Source organism: Micropterus dolomieu, linkage group LG17, assembly GCF_021292245.1.
Source record: "Micropterus dolomieu isolate WLL.071019.BEF.003 ecotype Adirondacks linkage group LG17, ASM2129224v1, whole genome shotgun sequence".
Taxonomy (NCBI): Eukaryota; Metazoa; Chordata; class Actinopteri; order Centrarchiformes; family Centrarchidae; genus Micropterus; species Micropterus dolomieu.
In genome coordinates, this window is record NC_060166.1 from 5,800,918 (window position 1) to 5,819,968 (window position 19,051).

General features: G+C 39.7%; 1 protein-coding gene across 1 annotated transcript; it reads left to right on the forward strand.

Annotated features, from left to right (window-relative positions):
• Positions 1 to 2,285: 2,285 nt before the first annotated feature.
• Positions 2,286 to 18,999, forward strand: appbp2 (amyloid beta precursor protein (cytoplasmic tail) binding protein 2). Its single transcript, XM_046074418.1, has 13 exons — positions 2,286 to 2,683; positions 6,569 to 6,657; positions 6,915 to 7,066; positions 7,604 to 7,727; positions 10,452 to 10,620; positions 10,791 to 10,880; positions 10,999 to 11,066; positions 11,155 to 11,260; positions 11,377 to 11,501; positions 11,927 to 12,012; positions 12,617 to 12,807; positions 13,657 to 13,822; positions 15,068 to 18,999. Exons 1-13 carry the CDS (start codon positions 2,546 to 2,548, stop codon positions 15,328 to 15,330), a joined length of 1,767 nt encoding a protein of 588 aa, XP_045930374.1. The 5' UTR covers positions 2,286 to 2,545; the 3' UTR covers positions 15,331 to 18,999.
• The last annotated feature ends 52 nt before the right edge of the window (positions 19,000 to 19,051 follow it).

The following is a 19,051-nucleotide window of genomic DNA, read 5'->3' on the forward strand; positions in this document are numbered from 1 at the left end:
TGTATGCAGATGACCTTGTGATTTTTAGCCCAAGTAGTGCTGGATTACAGCAGCTTCTTACAATCTGTTTGGTATATGGTGTGGAACATGATATCAAATATAACGCCAATAAGAGTGTCGTCATGATCTGCAGAACTAAATATGATAAATGTTTAAACTGGCTAACAATAAGCTAAGTGTCTGTAATAGGGTGAAATAACTTGGCCATTTCATCACTGATAAAATGACTTTAAAATATTTATATATTTATTTATAAAATATTTATAGGCAATGTCGCATGATGTATGCACAAGCCAATATTCTCTTACGTAAATTTAGGGCATGTACAGTTGGTGTAAAGATATCTCTGTTTAAAGTATATTGCACACCGTTCTATACTGCGCACTTGTGGTCAAATTATAGAAAGGCAAGTCTATTGAAATTCAAAGTAGCATATAACGACGCAATGACAATATAACTCACAAGACCAAGATGGTGTAGAGCAAGTGAGATATTTGTGGCTGCAAGAGCAAAGACCTTTCATGCTGTTTTAAGAAACCTAATGTTTAAATTCATGTGCCGGCTTAATGGGTCACAAAATGAAATAATAATGGGCTTAACTAACATATGGCTAAGTACTGCACGCTACCAATCCCGTATGTGGAAACACTGGTATAATTGTCTCCTGGTAGAACAATGATTATCTTTTTAAATAATTTTATACTTTTCATTTTTCTAACCATGATTTACTATGTTATTTTTTTTATGTGTAGGTATGTGTGTATGCATGTGCGTTTGTGGATATGTATGTATGTATTGTTGTGGGTAAGATCTGGACCTTGAGTCTGTAATAAAGTTTTGATTGATTAATTGATTGATTACATATTTTGGAAAAAAGAAAGGAAAAGTTTTTGTATTGTAGCCCATATTATGTTGAAAGATTTTGCTGTTTTGTTTTCTCTGGATTAAAATAAAACAATAATACATATAATTAGTATGTTTCCTGTGACATTTTATATGAATAATGTTACATTTAAGTTTTTTATCTAATTTTATTTACTGATGGACAATGTAACAGAGCATATACTAACCTAAGACGGTAAATGTGCTATTTATTTAAAGGTAATATTTCATTTTCATTAAATTAGTATCATAATTTTGGTCTAGCAGTCAACACTGACTCTATCCCCAAAAAGACCAATCAGAGACAGACTGAGGGGTTTTAAGGACAGATTTGTTTATTAATCTGTTATCAAGTGAGTTTTAACCTGCAATGATTTGTTGGTTTGGCATCCTCAGCATGGGTAACAAAAATGGGTAGGGAAAGATTGTTAAACTTTGTCAAAAGACCATTAGCACCAACTTGAATGATCTTAGCCATGTATATCAAGTTAGAGCCAGGTCATCCCGGTGGATCCTCAACACCCTCTACATGCAGAGTTTCGACTCCATCCTCAGGGAGGAGGTACACTTTCCCTGGTGGGTCCAAGTCAAACAGATATCTGAGATGATTTGTTCCCTCAGCTCAGCGGTTCTAAAACAAGCTGTAGGGCTAGTTGCTATTGCACACACACTTTAACAAAGGACTGATGGAGTCTTAGTGCTTTTATAGCTTTTTTACAACTGTATTATGATGACATCTCTTATATGTTTATTCTATGTATATAAGTTTGTTTTTAAACCAAATTAGTATCCAACTGAGGATACTTAAATCAGAATTCATTTAGCCTATTTCGGGATGACAATACGTTTTGGACGGACAGGGGTCCTCCTGCAAGGCATTATTATAGAGAAACCTTTAAACAACACAAAAGTTAGAGAATTAACACCGTAACAGAGTATTTTCATTTGTGTAGACTATGTAAATCTGAACACCATCCTCCATCCTACTAATGCGTACAAAATATGAATAAAAAGGGAGTTTTTGCATCGACCCTTTTTATGTACAGTCTATGCATCGACCCTTTTTATATACAGTCTATGCATCGACCCTTTTCATGTACAGTCTATGCATCGACCCTTTTTATGTACAGTCTATGCATCGACCCTTTTTATGTACAGTCTATGCATCGACCCTTTTCATGTACAGTCTATGCATCGACCCTTTTTATATACAGTCTATGCATCGACCCTTTTTATATACAGTCTATGCATCGACCCTTTTTATGTACAGTCTATGCATCGACCCTTTTCATGTACAGTCTATGCATCGACCCTTTTTATATACAGTCTATGCATCGACCCTTTTCATGTACAGTCTATGCATCGACCGCACAATTACGTCACTGCGTCAGCGCCAGTGAGTGTCTGCGTGCGTCGGGACGGGCTACGGAACTGCTGAAGGGTCGACGAATAATTGGAGATGAAGGCGAAAATAGAAATTAAACAGCGGTCTTAGAATTGTAACGTTAAATTAGCGGTAGTACAGTTATTTGTGGCCTCAGTTTGAAGCGACTGTTATATGAGGACTCCCGGAGGAAGTGCTTTAATCGCAGTGAGGTAGCGAATGTAGGGAGAGTTGGGGAGGGCTGTAGCTGCTGGGGTTTTTTTGGAGAGGGAAAACAATATGGCTGCGGTGGAGCTCGAATGGATCCCAGAAACACTGTACAACACAGCTATCTCGGCTGTGGTGGACAACTACAGCCGTTCAAGAAGGGACATACGCTCGCTCCCAGAAAATATACAGTTCGATGTCTATTATAAGGTAAGATTTACCAGCCAAGGGGCCTAGGTATATCTTGACATCCACCAGACTGTACGAGTTTGTGTAATCTGCTTCTAACATTGCTGCTAGTAACGTTAGCTAAATCACGATAACGTTGCGTTAGCTGTTGAAGACAAATAACTGCGGGTTTAGCTAACTCACAGGTAGCTTAACGTTACCCCCGCCTTATATATTACTAAAGTAAGAAACCTAGGATGTATAGGTCTCTGTATAATGAACGTTTGTTGAATTAGAAACCATACACGACATTTATCTTTTAGGTAATTAACGTTACATTAGTCGCCGTGTAAATTGTGTCAGAGTTTGTCATGGAAACTAACGTAACAGTGTTTTGTCTATTTGTTGTTGTCAGTAATGTGTTTTGACTCACTTTATTTAACGTAGCCTTCCTATATACAGGCAAGCACAACACTTACTTCTTCGAGCAGTCAGTTGTCATTTAGCCATAGACAGAAATCACAAAACAGTAATATATCGAAACATTGTAACGTTTAAAACAACTCGTTTTGTTCTCTGCCATCCAGTGTCACATTGGAAACCGCGCTGCTCTTGAACCATAATCAAGACCTTTAGCCAGAATTTTAGAAATACTGAGGTCATGATTACAGCTTGCTTTTACGATATGGCACCTGTTTTTCTTCAACCTTAGGATAGCTATACCTGCCTATATACCGTCATATACACTAGGATCTGCTCACTGGATTAATGCTCATCTATGATGTACCCTGGAAGCTGGGGTTGGATAGATATTCATCCTTAACCAGACACCAAAACACATTTAATGTTTGTAATCCCATTTTTGTTCTCAACAGCTAAGTTAAAAAAATAAGTGGGAAAATATTTAAAATTGTTAATATATATGTTGATGTGTAAAAACCCATGTTCTTTTAAGTTATTGTGATCCTTTGAGTCTGTAGGTTGTAGTAATGTAACTTTACATTCTAAGTTTGTTGTCATAAAGTCAGTCATTGTAAGGTATAGTCTGTCATATGCCGTAGATGTGATCCACTGTGGGACAACTTGCAGCAAACCAGGTGGTAACATCAAAACTATATTTGTGCCCCATTGGTACTGTAGTGTAATGGTACTATTCACCAACAATAGATTATGGTGGCAACAGCAAAAACAAAAATATATCTTTTCCAACAGTTGACTGAATCAAATATTGCACCTATCAAGCTGATGATACGTGGAGCAACTTTTAGAGCAATGGTGCTGGGCAATGTTGCCAACAATGGTAATGAGTAAAAATTGCTATCATAATCCCCTTCCCCCACCACCCCGCCACCCACCCCACCCCGCCCCTCCACTATCCGTTCAAAACATAGTCGGATTTGCCACCAGCAAGACTGCCCAGCAGCATTGCTCAAAAAGTTGCCCCATGTATCATACCTTCAGGCAGCTGGAGGGCAGCATTACATTCTGCCTCCTCTCAACGCTTATTTACAAAGGTGAAAGGAAAGAGAGAGATTTCCGTGAATATAAAAATCCAAAGTCCTTTTATGCCATATCAGTGTTTACAGGCCCAGTCAAAGCACTGATTATGATCTCCTGAAAATAAACAACAATTTAAAGTGTAGAGCACGAATGCTTTAAAAGCCATTAAGTAATTCTCTAAAAAGAATGTAGATTGTATAGATGCCCATTGCAAGACACCGTTACATTCCCACGACTGGATGTTGGAATAAAACTCTTCCAACTAAGTTCTAAATATACATTCATTACTACTGGGCCTGTCAAAACTGGCCTTTGGAAAAGTCATTATTTCAAAAACCACTTTGTAATATTTTTAAGGCGGTGCATTAATATGATGCTAGCTGGCTGCATTTGTCATGATACTCTGTCAGATGGATAGTACGGAGTACCATAAATCACGTGCACCTGATGTTATTAAACAGGTGTTTCCAGTTATTAAGGCTCATTAGTTTTTCAACTGTCATGAGACATGTCCACACATTCACCTCTGATTTGGATTCAGAGGAGGATCATAAAACCAGTTTTGATAACGTGGCGAGTCATTTACAATGATTGTCACAGAAAATCTGATTTGAATCATCCTACAAACAGTATACAGGGCTCCAGATAAACGTTTTCCACTAGTAGCTCTGGGTTTCCAACTGAAAATCTTAGGAGGAGCAGCAGCACAAAGTTTAAGAGTACCGCTTAAATGAACATGCAACTTCCTGGGACCCTTATTCTGCTGAGAGGCCCTCCTACCTTACCCACGAGCCAAACCATTTCATATTGCCACACAGTCACACCTGACACCTCCGTGCTCACACTTCAATCCTCCCTCCTCTAAAACAGTTTGCTCAATCTGTCAGTCTAAGAATAAGTACACCTCTACAGAACAGAATGAGGTCTAAACAAACAATATTAATTGAATAGAATATTTTCTATAGAATCTTGAAAGTGATTATTAAAATTAACAAATAAGAAATTGTAGAAAATATAAAATGTAGGAAATTGTACAACACTGAGCTTTTGGCTCTGCTGCCTGGTAATTAGTCCAGTCAATCAAATTCAGTAATTCTTCTATAGTCACCTTTAGTCCATCGCTTTACATCTTGCATTAGTCCAGAGTAACTAACAATGACTATGAGACTAGATAACCTGTCTTGTTTTAAAATATTAGGTGTGCCATCATGCCCATGTATTGCCCTGACTGGTTCCCACAGAGGTTACTGTTGGAGTTTCATTTGGTGTTGCATATGAAAACATGTTCACACACGTGTAATTCAATTTTTCAAGCTGCAGTTTACACCGTTGGCGTTTATCAAACATAATAAATAGTATTTCACTCCCCCTTGTGTCAGGCACAAAGTCAGAGAACACAGTGCTTGAAGTGGCTATCAAGCAAGATGCAGATAGACCAAGAGACGAGCATCCTAGCTAGGTTAGCGAGACAGACCGGCTAGAGATGCACTGCAAGCGAACACATCAACTTAACGTTTCTGTTTGTATATGCTAACATCTAACATGAGAGCGTCTGCAACTACATGGGTTTAGTCAGGGGCTGTGATATGAAGAAAGGAATTTGTTTTAATTAATGTTATTAATAAAGTAAACATAAATATTAAATTATTTCTGAAATGGCTATCAACTCTAAATTTAATAACACCGAATAAGAGTCTTGAGAGTTTATTTCTGTTTCCCTTTAAGCATAATAACCATGTATCACGATAGTAACATGTCTTTCTTTAGGCCTCTGCAGGTTACCAATGGTTAGCAGAGACTGTGGTGCTTCAAGCTCAACGCTAATACCAGCGTGCTAACTTGCTCACATTGACAATTCTAACCTGCTAATGTTTCCCATGAGCATCATCTTAGTTTAGCGTGTTAGCATGCTAACGTTTGCTAATTTGCATTGAACACAGAAAACGACATGTGGTGACTGGTGGGAATGTCATTAGTTTTACATGCATTTGGTCATAAACCAAAGTATTGAACACATCATCAGCCTGTTAGTGTTGGATGAAAAGTCTTCTATCCCTCATAGACCCCCACCATGGAGAACCACTGAATATAACAACTTCCAGCTCAGTGCATTTTGATGACAGACTAGACATCAGCAAATGTTTTTAGTTTCAGCTCCTGTACAGCAGACAGTATTTTTAAAGCATCACTGTCATACCCATAATAGAGCCTACGATTAAAAATAGGACAGAAGCGCTACCTTTGTAGTCACAGATGGGCCTTTCTGTACCCTTCTGCTAAGACGTTCTGTTCCCACCTGCACATTAGTAGTCAGACCAGTTATCACCTTTAGATGCAACATTTTGCTCCTAATGGAAGAGCTGACAATCTGTGTTGTTGTCAGCGAGTCTCCATGCTCACTTATCCCTCCATCTCTGTGTCTCTCAGCTTTACCAGCAGGGCCGCCTCTGCCAGCTGGGAGGAGAGTTCTGTGAGCTGGAGGTGTTTGCTAAAGTACTGCGGGCTTCAGATAAAAGGTAAGAACATATTGGGTTTAAGCTTTGCCTGAAACCTCACACCATCCATGTTGACCCTTCAACTGTTTTACAAATGGTTCTGGAGACTTTGGTCCCTTAAGCAGATGGTTATCAGAGCAATTTAGGCTGTATGTGCTGAAAACTGCATTCATTGTGTCTTTTTTAATAAAGGCTTAAATGTAACAATTATATTAATCATCACCCAATACTTATGCCTTCCTCTTACATGGTCCATTCCTGTGTCCTCCCCACTGCAGACACCTCCTGCACCACTGCTTTCAGGCCCTAATGGACCACGGTGTAAAAGTGGCCTCCGTTCTGGCAAACTCCTTTAGCCGCCGCTGCTCCTACATCGCAGAGTCCGACGCCCATGTCAAAGAGAAGGCCATCCAGTTCGGCTTTGTGCTGGGTAAATGGTGGGGTAGGGGACGGATGGTTTCACACAGACACTCTGAGATAGTCTGGACATAAAAGGAAAAGATAAACAATGAGTGAATAAGTTGAGACTAATAATTCCTCCCACTGATGTTATCATAGCTTTAGCTGATAAAATACATCAGGGATCAGTGATAGTTTGGTTCATTGCCAGCAGTCTATAATCATTTTAGTTATTTAAAATGTATCTAATGTAATCTAATTATACCACATTTATTACTACTGTGGACACACTGTGAAGTACGACGACTTGTGACACATTTTCATTGACATGAAACAATAACTGAGGTTAAATCAATATCACGGGCTCATAGATGGTGGTGGCATTATCTAACCTAAGACATTACATGTAAAATGGTCAGCCAGTATGTTATATAACCATTAACTTTGTGGTAAACATGCCGGAACTCAGCTCCACAGCTGTTTGTTTTTTTTATGTGAATGCTGTCTTTCAAAGATGAACCAAAGGCACATCTTTTAGCTCGAGTAATCTGATGTCTTTTGATTCTAGGTGGCTTCTTGTCTGATGCGGGATGGTATGGAGATGCAGAGAAAGTGTTTCTGTCGTGCCTGCAGCTTTGCACACTTCACAGTGAGGTCCTCCACTGCTTCCGGGCTGTAGAATGTTGTGTCAGGTCAGTGTTGAAAACTGTGGATGTTCTGTATATGGTTATATTTACTAGAGATGTGCATCTTCACTGGTCCCAAGATTTGATTCGATTACGATTATCCTGTCGATATCACGATACGTCACCTCCAGGGGTGGGAATTTCTAGGCACCTCATTACGATTATGAGGCTATGATGCAATTGTAAAACAAAGTATTTGTAACAATCCAACTACGTAGGTAGTAATGAAATCCAGCTACTTCATAAAAATGTAGCTAACGTTACATAAAATGATTACATTGTTGCAGCATTATTACTGACCTCTGTTGCTGCTATTGTCATTTCTGATGCTGCTGTTATTAGTAGAGTCAGATAGGGGTTAAACTACACACTTTACAATGCTCCAGCCAATCCACGTTCATGCTGCCTAAATATACCTGTTCCTTTTTATGTCCAGTGTAATTACCTATTTGTTTCTTGTCCTGTAAGTTGATTATTGTAAGCTTGTATTGAGCACCATGGGCCTTGAGAAACAGCTTTTCGTTCCTTTGTGTACTCAATATGTGGATGAATGACAACAAATGAACTTGAACTAGCAGCCAAAAACGTCCTGCTCAGGTTCCAGACCGCAGTCAGAAGAGGTGTTAGCTACCGCTAACTGCCTTAACTTTTCCAGCAGTTGGAAAACAAGACACTTTAATTAAGGCACACACTGTGACCTACACTGTACATTTACTGCCAGACTGAAACCTAGCGCTCATGTTTCCCTCTGCTCTGCTCGCTTTCACTGTCACCTACTGCTGCCTGACACGTAGCTGTCCTTTGACGAATGAGGAGAGGATGCTAGCTAAGCGTTACCGTGCTGCACAGTGTGCGGGTGAAAGTCATTAGTATTAGCAGTAGCGGCAGTTATTCAACAGCTGCATGTCTGTGCCGAACAGGGAGGACACGTCTCTGTTTTGTGCACACCGCAGACAGTCCAGAGCTGCACTTCCCGCATTTCCAAGTTCCACCATTCTTTTCGTCAACATTACGTTATCAATTAACCTCTAGATAATTGATTACTGACATTTGTGAGTCGATTTAGAATCCAAGTCCGCATCGCGATGTATCTAAGAGTCAATTATTTTCCACTCCCCTAATATTTACCAAGAATTCCTTTCCAAATCACACACTGCTACACATCGAATGCATCTCACAGGTGGTTCAGCTTCACCTGTAGAAATGACTACTATCAATTAAGGGTGCTCATATCGGGATTCTTGGGGCAAATCATCGATCACTGGAAGCAGCAACTAATGATACTGATCACGGGGTCTATTTGAAGCTTTATTTAATTATTGTTTTAACTATTCTTAATAACATTGTAGGGCTGCACTTCACAATTATTTTTTAATTGATTAATGTAACGATTATTATTTCAGTTAATTTAACAACTAAATTTATCCATTATTCTAAATATTTTAAATCTTTCTTCCTTTATTCAGAAGGATTGTTGGGACACAGGGTGATGTAATCACTGTATGTCAGCCCTTTCCCTCAACTGCAGAATCAGTATTTTAATGAAGTACTTGACTTAAAACTTAAAACTTAAAACGGTCATGACATGGATTTATTTCATCACTTGAGTAATACGCAGTTAGATAATTACTTAAGTAAACAGGATATTTCTATTTCTTGTAGGTTATTTCTTATTTCATCATTTAATTCTGCTTAACTCTCCACCTTTATTTTAGTATTTACTCACAAACTACTTTAATTTGCTCACCTTGCTTTCCCCTTCAGTTCTGACATACACACTTACACCTGTCTCTCTTTCTGAATGTTTGCTCTGGTGACTTTCTTCATCAGCAGTTTTATAAAGTCAGCCAAAAAGCACAACTTGCGTTTTGGATGTTTTTGGTGTTGAGGCTTGTCTGATCGACTCTTCTGTTTGGCGATCAGCGATATTTCAATTTTCCATTTACAAGTTTGATCAGAGTTGTAGTTTGCTTAGGTCAGAACTACTGTGATCCAGAGATGAAACGCAAAGCTTTCTTCATTTTTAAGGCTGCGGTTAATGGAAAGTTTTTACCAGGTTAGCCATGCTCAGATTCAAAATGGTGGCATCAAACAGCTCATATAGGAGGGCATCTGTTCTAGTTCTGTCTTTATTGCACCTTTTCGTTTCTGCAGCCCAGTGGATATCAGCACATTTCTCTAATTGAGGTGAATAAATTGTCACACTGCAGATAATTTTCCTAATTTGCCTCCCACCAAGATATAGTTTTACGCGAAAGGACACATTGTAATCAGAGGGCCAGCTTCACTTTGCCTCTCTGCAGATTCTAGTACTATTGATAAGTGCCAAAAGAACTAGTCATTTAACATTGACAGAAAATTAATTAAACTGTGATGCCTATTTTGATAATCAACTTTTTTTTGGTCAACTATCCAACAGAAATGCCCATCACTATAAAAAAATCAGGAAAATATAGGTTAATCAATGAAAAGGTTTTAGTAGCAGCCTTACAGAAGAGGAGTTCACCAAGTTGGTCTTTGGAATCCATAGTGATTGGTAAAAACAAAACCACAGTTTGTGTCACTGTTGCTTTGCTACCTTGGTTTTTATAGCACAGTATGTATTATAATATGACAATAATGACTTAATCAGAAAGCCTCCTCAAAAGTGTTTGGTCTGTTTTTATGTCTGAAAATCAATTAGATAAGACACACTTGAGATTGTTAAGTTATGCTCTCTTGTCTCTACAGGCTGCTTCATGTCCGTAACGGCAACTGTAAGTACCACCTGGGGGAGGAGACCTTCAAGCTTGCTCAGTCTTACATGGACAAACTAGCCAAACATGGCCACCAGGCCAACAAGGCAGCGCTATACGGCGAGCTTTGTGCCTTGCTCTTCGCCAAAAGCCACTATGATGAGGTATGTGTGTCTGACCCCCAGTGACTGAGAAATTCGATCACATCTCTCTTGTAAATTATAGACAATAAAGACAAGTGCTTTTAGTTGTTGAATAAAAATATACAGACAAAACAACAAGTTTAACCGACAGACAAGTTTGGAAACCCAGGTCTGTTTGCTGCATTTTCCAGGCATACAGGTGGTGTATAGAGGCTATGAAGGAAATTACTCCAGGGCTGCCTGTCAAAGTAGTGGTTGATGTCCTCCGGCAAGCCTCCAAGGTCAGCTATGTTCTGTATTACATTTTTTGAGTTGTTATTATGGGTACACTGTCTTTGCAGAATGTATCTACATAGCAGCAGACCTGACTGTAAATTTTGACTTGTCTTTCCACTGCAGGCCTGCGTGGTGAAGAGAGAGTTCAGAAAAGCAGAGCAGCTGATCAAACATGCAGTGTTTCTAGCAAGGTAACCTGCTGTGTCTTATATGGACTCAACATGATTCTTTCTCCTTTTTGTTATCATGGATTCTGATTTAGTGTATTGTGTTTCACAGAGAACATTTTGGACACAAGCATCCCAAGTACTCCGACACACTGCTAGATTACGGATTTTACTTATTAAATGTAGACAACATATGCCAATCAGTTGCTATTTACCAGGTAAGTAGAGTGATTGGCAACGATGTGTACATGTTTTCATGTCCTCATTTCCATTAAAAAAACGTGGCATTTTATTTATATTTATTTAAAATCCTTTCTTTCTATACAAATTCCAGACAGCGCTGGATATCCGACAGTCTGTGTTCGGGGGGAAGAACATCCACGTTGCCACAGCCCATGAAGACTTGGCCTACTCCTCATACGTGCACCAGTACAGCTCGGGGAAATTTGACAACGCACTGTGAGTACACTCTGGACTGAGTCCTTTTACTCAGGACTATTCCTAGACCAGCCAGCTAATTACACTAGACATATGGTCACAGCTTATACTGTGATGGTCTTTTTTCTACTGTACTGGTATGTTTATGTGCTGCATGCTTTGTGTGCCCTTAACATACATTAAAAAGCACTGATCATTTTAGACACAGTGTTGTGATGGCAAGGTGACAGGGAGTTGAGTGGAAAATGTTTCCCCTGACACTTCTTCCTCTATACAAAGGAGCCTGATTCAAAATTGGGTAATGCTCTGACCTCTCTAACCCTGATCAGAGCTTCAAAACAACTTTCTTCAAGGGAAACACGTGACTTTCTTGGAAGTGTTTACAGTTTGCAGCCAAGTCTGAGTTGCATGATATGTTTGGGTCAGCTGATGTGTTTGTCTCTCAGATTCCATGCAGAACGTGCAATAGACATCATCACTCACATTCTGCCTGAGGACCATCTGCTGCTGGCCTCCTCCAAGAGAGTCAAAGGTAAGGCATGTTTCCTTGAGATATTGGGCTTCTGCCCACTGTGTGGAGAGTACAGTGGGGAATATCAGACTGGCACTCTTAAAACAAGGATAATGGGATGTAGCTAAATTCCATTATCCTTGTGCCTTATATTGTGTATTATCTTAGATATTTTTATCTGTACAGATTCAGGTCTTTACAGTTTCTCCAAGGTGCCCAAATCAAAAGAAACATTAGCCCAAAGGAAGTTTAGAAGATGCATAGTCAACAATAAATGAGCTCTGGGGAGGCCAAATATGCATGTCTGGTAAATGGCATCTAAACTGAAACATGTTTGCATTTAATATTAATGCTTTTGTTTCCTGGGGGCAGTATTTTCACATTCCTCAAGTTTACTTTAACAACAAAAAAGGTCTCTTAATATGAAAAACCTTTTCGCCTATTGAGTAAAAGTCCACATGTTTGTTGTAGTATCAGTCAGTAGCTACAGAATGTTTCCTCTTTAGGGGTTAAGAAGTTAAAAGTGAAATGATGTTTATATTTCAGAGACTGGTGATTTTCACATGTCACAAAAATGATAGGCAGGCATCTTAACATGTGCTTCATCGTCCTTTATTTCCCTCAGCTTTGATTCTGGAGGAAATAGCTATCGACTGCCACAATAAGGAGACAGAAGAGCGCCTTCTGCAGGAGGCGCATGACCTTCATCTTTCCTCATTGCAGCTGGCCAAGAAGGCCTTCGGAGAGTTCAACGTCCAGACAGCCAAACACTATGGCAACCTAGGACGACTCTACCAGTCCATGAGGAAGTTCAAGGTGATGGAAATGTCTGTGTGTGGGTGTATATGTGTGTGCACACACGGATGATGCACCAACTCATCTGATAGTTTTATTATTCTGACTGGATATAATGGAAGTATTAATTAGCTTTTGCCAGTTGTGTCTTGCCATATAAAGTTAAATAATGATAATCTCATGTATAATGTAAAAAACCTCAATCAAAATTCCACAACATATCATGCCATACTGCCACATTTTCAAAACTCATACATCAAGTTGAACAATATGTACAAATAAAACTTAACAAACTAAATGTAAAATGACACACCAGTCTTCTACAAGATAGCCCAGTGTTTCCCATATCTTCATTTATTTGTGGCGGCCTGCCACAATATCAATGCTACAGATTTGCCACAGATTTATTTTCGTTTTTTGTCATATTTGATTGCAGAGCGCCGTAGCGCAGCACATCCTCTCGCTCGTCCCTCTCTCTTTCGCTCCCTCTCCCTCATGAACACAGCTGCACAAATCCAACAGAACGCTTTCAATGTCAGAGACCCAGCTTAAAAAAGTTATTAGTGAGCATGTAAGGAGCCTAGCTAATAAGAAAAGCTAAATTAATGTTAGAAAACGCCTGGGTTTTCGAGGCTATCAACTGCAGTCGCCAACTCTGTGTTTCATCAGCTGTAATTCTGGGGGAAATTCAAGAATCAGAGCTGAGAGCCTGTGTAGGCCAATTTTTTTAATTATGTATAAGATTCTCAATAGGAAGCTGCAAAAGCACTAGGAAAAAAATCCTTTTCTTGCATTGTCTTAATATTTTGGCATTGCATCTTTAATTGTGTATGTGTTTGTGTCTGATTTTATGGGTGTCCATGTAACCAGGAGGCAGAGGAGATGCACATCAAAGCCATCCAGATCAAGGAGCAGCTTCTGGGCCACGAAGACTACGAAGTGGCTCTGTCTGTGGGTCACCTGGCTTCCCTCTACAACTACGACATGAACCAGTATGAAGATGCAGAGCGGCTCTACCTGCGCTCCATCGCTATCGGTCAGACAGTGGGATGTGATAGATGGGTCACTCAAACTTGATGTCACTTTATATCTTTCTGGTTTTAACAAAGTAAAAAAAACTAGAGATTCACCGATTGGCCAGTTTTCAGCGGGGCCCATCAGTCTCACATATCAGATCATGTGCCGGTCAGATTTACACACGTGCTGCATCGCACTATGGTTAAGTCATGTGCACAGTGGCACAGACAGTAACCGACTACTGAGACGCACACACACAAACGTGCTAAAACAAGTCGTCTGTGTGGAGGTTCTTCCCCGTGAAGACGTCATTTGTAATCACTGTACACAGACTTAATTTGTGTTTGCTGCTACTAATTGGGGTTAAAGAAAAGTTTAAAAACGTGTGTGTATGCTGTCAGTTATAGTTCCAGAAAACAGAATCAGCCAAAATCAGAATTGGCAGGTCAGCCTTTAAACAATTAGAATCAGCCAAGATAATTACAATCGGTGCATCTCTAAAAAAATTACTTTAAGTAACTTACTTTACTCACTTCATTGTAAATGTTCTTCACAGCAGGTTAGCCATTCAGCATAACCAATCACCATGGTGATTTATGCCTGCTTCTAGATACAAGAATGTCTAGGTTAAACCCATCAATAGCGGCATGGCCTTCTGATCGCCTTTGTAAAACAGGACTGTGGTCACTCCTGTGTCTCAGGGATTCCAGAAAAAAAAGTGTTCTTCTCATCTGCACCCAGGGGTGCTGCCCCGAAAATTAACTGATTTCTGAGCAAAAGCTGGCAGAAGAGTCGGACTGATTTGGTCTCTCTTGTTGACACCAGCCTGTAATGCTTACTGTCGGTCCAAGGCTTAATATGTCATGGTGGGGCATTAGATAAGCCATTTGCAACCTAATTATCTTGTGATTAAAATGGAGTGATTTAGGGGCGCATTGAGCCATTATTTTCATTATTTATTCAGCACAATGTACACAACTGTTTTCTAGAGTTCAAGTTGATGTTTAAAACCCAAAGTCTACATCAATGTACTATATGTAAGATGAGGAAAAGCAGTATATTCTCACATGCTGAAACAAACAGTGAAATGTTTGCCTGAATTTTCCACTGAATAAATTTTTGCTTAAAAACTCAATTAAGCAATTAATCGATTATCAGAATAGCTGACAACTTGTTTTCACACAATTGACAAATTTAGAATGATAACAAACACGGTTTGTGATTTTTAATTTTTGTTTTTTGTTTTTTCTCGGTGGCCTCACAGGTAAAAAGCTGTTTGGAGAGGGTTACAGCGGACTGGAGTACGACTACAGAGGCTTGATCAAACTCTACAACTCACTGGGAAACTACGAGAAGGTGTTTGAATACCACAACGTACTGTCCAACTGGAACAGGCTGAGGGACCGGCAGTTTGCCGTGGCAGATGCCCTGGAGGACGTCAACACTACTCCCCAGCAGACCCAGGAGGTGGTACAAGCTTTCCTATTGGCTCAGAGCCTGGGCCCCACCCGCCCCTGTCTTGGCTGATTTTATGAGGGAAGAGCGGGGGGGAAAAAAGACAAGTGGGCTTTAGCCTGGTATGGACGCATAATGAGCCCAAATGTGATGCTTCAGTTGCACACAGTTAATTAGTAATACACAGAAAATTCAAGCATCACGGCAGGTCAGTGGCTTTATAGTCACTGCAGCTGCCAGTACACACACAGACATACACACACATTTAGTTGTGGAATAAAAAAAATAGAGAAGACACCGTTATCAAACCTCATCGACACCCACACAATCCACCAAGATGCAACTCCAGACCGGATGCAGCTTCACCCCACAGAGAAGACTGCATTTCTCCAAGAGAAAGAGGACACACGACTGAGAGGAGGGGTGGCGGGGTGAAAAATAAAAAACTCAAACGTCCTGTAAGGATGACAAATGACCTCTCCTCTTGTCTCACTCGCCTTTTTCTTTTCAGTTTGGAATCGGAGAACATTTTTGCTTTTGTATTTGAACCAGTGTAGCTCTGAATCCCATGAGACTCATCACAGATGAAAACCATGTTCTCCAGGGCTATGTACATGACAGTATCTGGACCCCACACACATCTGTGAAATACGTCTTTAAAACACATCCATCAACGTCATCACTTGGCGGATCAGAGATGGCAAATTGTCAGATATTTTTGACACTTGTACAGTAAAATTATACAGCAGATTGTACACTTAAGTTTCAGTTGAAGGCTTCTTCTTTTTGTTTTGTTTTTGTCTTTGCAAAGAAATGAAAGTGGACCCTAAGAAACCTCCTGTTTTGAAGTACTTGGTGGAGAGAGATTACAAACAGTGGAATGTGTTGAACCAGTGGGTATATTGTTACACACATAAAAGGCTTCGCAGGCCTTGTTTTCAGTTTATTTTATCTTGTTTTCCAGCTTAGTACTGACTTAGATTGATTAAAATGCCAATAATTTATATGCAAAAGTGTATGTTTATGTAGCCCTTTGTTTATGCTTTTCTTACTGAGTGGCCATGACTTTGAAGGAAACTGCTCACGCTATTACTTCAGAAGAAGGGACATGGATAGGAGTGAAAAGAGGAAGATGCTACATGGACAGAGGCTTATTAGCCTCCCTTTATTTGTTTATCTTAAGGTGTGGCTTCACATGTTTGTGTGTGTGTGTGTGTGTTAGTGTGTGTGTCAGTCAGCACGCAGAGATAAAACTCTGGGTGCCCAAGTGCTCTGCTGATGATTACCAGCCTTACACCAGCTTGCAGTTATCTGTCTGTAGACGGACCCATACATTTAAGTGCTAAATGAACAATTATACCCTTAAGGGCACTACAGTGGGGACCAATGTTTATTTGTGAGAGTGTGAATGCATGTGTTGCCAGCCTGTTTACCTGTGCATCTGGCCTTTCCTCTCCACTCCTTCCTGTCAGATACCCATTAAAGCAAAGTTCCAGATTGTTTTATTTTGTTTTTTTACAATATCCCATCAGTTGTTTCACTATAGAGTTGAACTATCTTGCTTCCAAAGGTTCTTGTCTTTATTCACAATGAAGCACCCTGAACCAGTGACATGTTTTTAAAATGTTAACGCTCTGATGGTCACATTGTTGCAACTCAGTGGCAATGCCCTAATGCCAAATCTTTCCTTTCTTTTTCCAGTCACATGCAGCACTTTTAAGGGAATAGGTCAAAAAAACGATTTATCTCAATTACCTCTAGTGCAGCTATTCATCTTTTTACATAAACACACATGTCCAAACCTAACAGTGGGACCAAGATACATACTTACAGTTACTTTGAAGTGTAAAAATGTGCTCTCTGGTGGACAAACTGTGATTGCAATGCTGTCTGAATTATCTCGAAATTATCTTTGGCATTTCTCTGCTGACCTTGTGATTTATTAGGCGTTGTATACACATTGTGTGTATATATATACAGATATATCTGCAACAAACTAATACCGGCCAGTTTACCAGCCAGGTGGATTTACCTGACTGTACCTTACAACCTTTTATTTGGTGGTATCTAGCCTTGCAGACGGTGCCATTGGAATTGAAAAAAGTAGTCCCTTGGAAAACGGGAGAAATGGGGGCACAGAAGGAATTATTGTTGTTTCCTTTTATGTAATTTTTCAGTATTGGAGAAGAAATTCCATTCACTAGAATTATATCGGGGTGGAAGCTGAAATGTTAGAGATAGTTATCTCTGAACCTGGGTAGATCAAACCAAAACTATCTGCATGGCTATATACCATGAGAGGTAAGTGAGAAGTAGTTTTTCTCATAGTCTGGGTGAACTGACCCTTTAAATGAGAGTTGGAGCTGTGTGGTCATGGATGAATTGAGACAAGCAAGACATTTGTATCTTTGTAGTGAAATAACTGATGAGAGTTTGCGCTGAAATCTCACTGATGAAAAATGTGAAAGAGTCCTGCTTTAAAACAAATTCTGATATCTGTAACGTAACTGAAAATGCGATGCCTTTATATATTTTTTTCTTTTCCTTTTTTTTTGTGAATGAAGAAAATGAGCTTTGCCTTGCTGTTGCTTCAGTGCTGTCGGACGCCTCCCTCTCTAGCAGTGATGTGAGTGGCTCTAGCTGAGGAGGTCCAGCCTTAGCCCCCTTAAAAGGACGCTCAGCTGCGCTCTTGGTGCTTCGACTTGAACAGGTGCCCCCTCTTTCTGGGAGACAGAACATTCTCCCAGGACAGACGTGGAAATGAATGTTACCTACGGTCGCTATTTCCAAGCAGTTCTATAGAAAGACAAACGACTAGATTTGGATCATTTGCAGAAAACAGTATGTTACAGTAGAGGCTTGTAAATACATATCCTCTTGTCCTACAGAGTGAATAATCGCAAATATTGAATGGAAAAATCCTACACTGTTGGATATGATTTAATTCATCCCAGGATTTATTTTGTTCTTCCCTCCAGTTATACTGACTGCTTTTAAGTGAAGGTCACTTGTCCTGTTGAATTGCATTCTGGTCTATTAGGGCTACTGTTTTGGAGGCACTGGCAAGCAATTTCTGTGTTTTCTGCAATTGATTTTTCTCTGTACCACCTGTGAAAATTCTAGATAAGGCTCTTTTTCACTGATTTTGACATGAAGCGTTTCCTGTCCAAACTTCAGCTCCAGCACTGGCTGTGATGTCAAATTGTCTGTTTGGCCAAAAGAAAAAAAAATCATAAATGGAGCCAGAAATGTGCTTCTTTTAAAAAACGGTGTTGGAGTGTTTTAGGATGTTTTCTTGTAACTCTGCCCCTAAGAAACCAGTTGACCTACAGACAAGGTTTGATTTGACAGTACCTACTGGTAGTCATTGTGATCTACTGATTTCTGAAAGGGATTGTCATAGTGTCATTGCTGGAGGGTCGAAGGGCATGGGCATGCTGGGAAAAATGGTCAAAGTTAAAGATAAAAGCTGTGATCTCTCTGACAGCCAAGTTTCTCTCATACGTGTTCAAAGGATTGACACCAAATGTGATGAGGGGATGTTTCACTGTTGTCCTGTTGCTGCTTCACTGTTAGCTGCAAAACATTAAAAGGTATATCATTGATCACAAACTCCCCATGCATTTCACTCTTGTGTTCATCCCAAAACTAGAATTTATTCCCATCCCAGTGGAATGAAACATGCCCAGTCATACAAGAACAGCTGATGGTACTAAATATTAAATATATTTTGTATCACAACCCGTCTCCATCCTTTATTAGAGGATCATTAGTGATCAGTTCATTCGATACC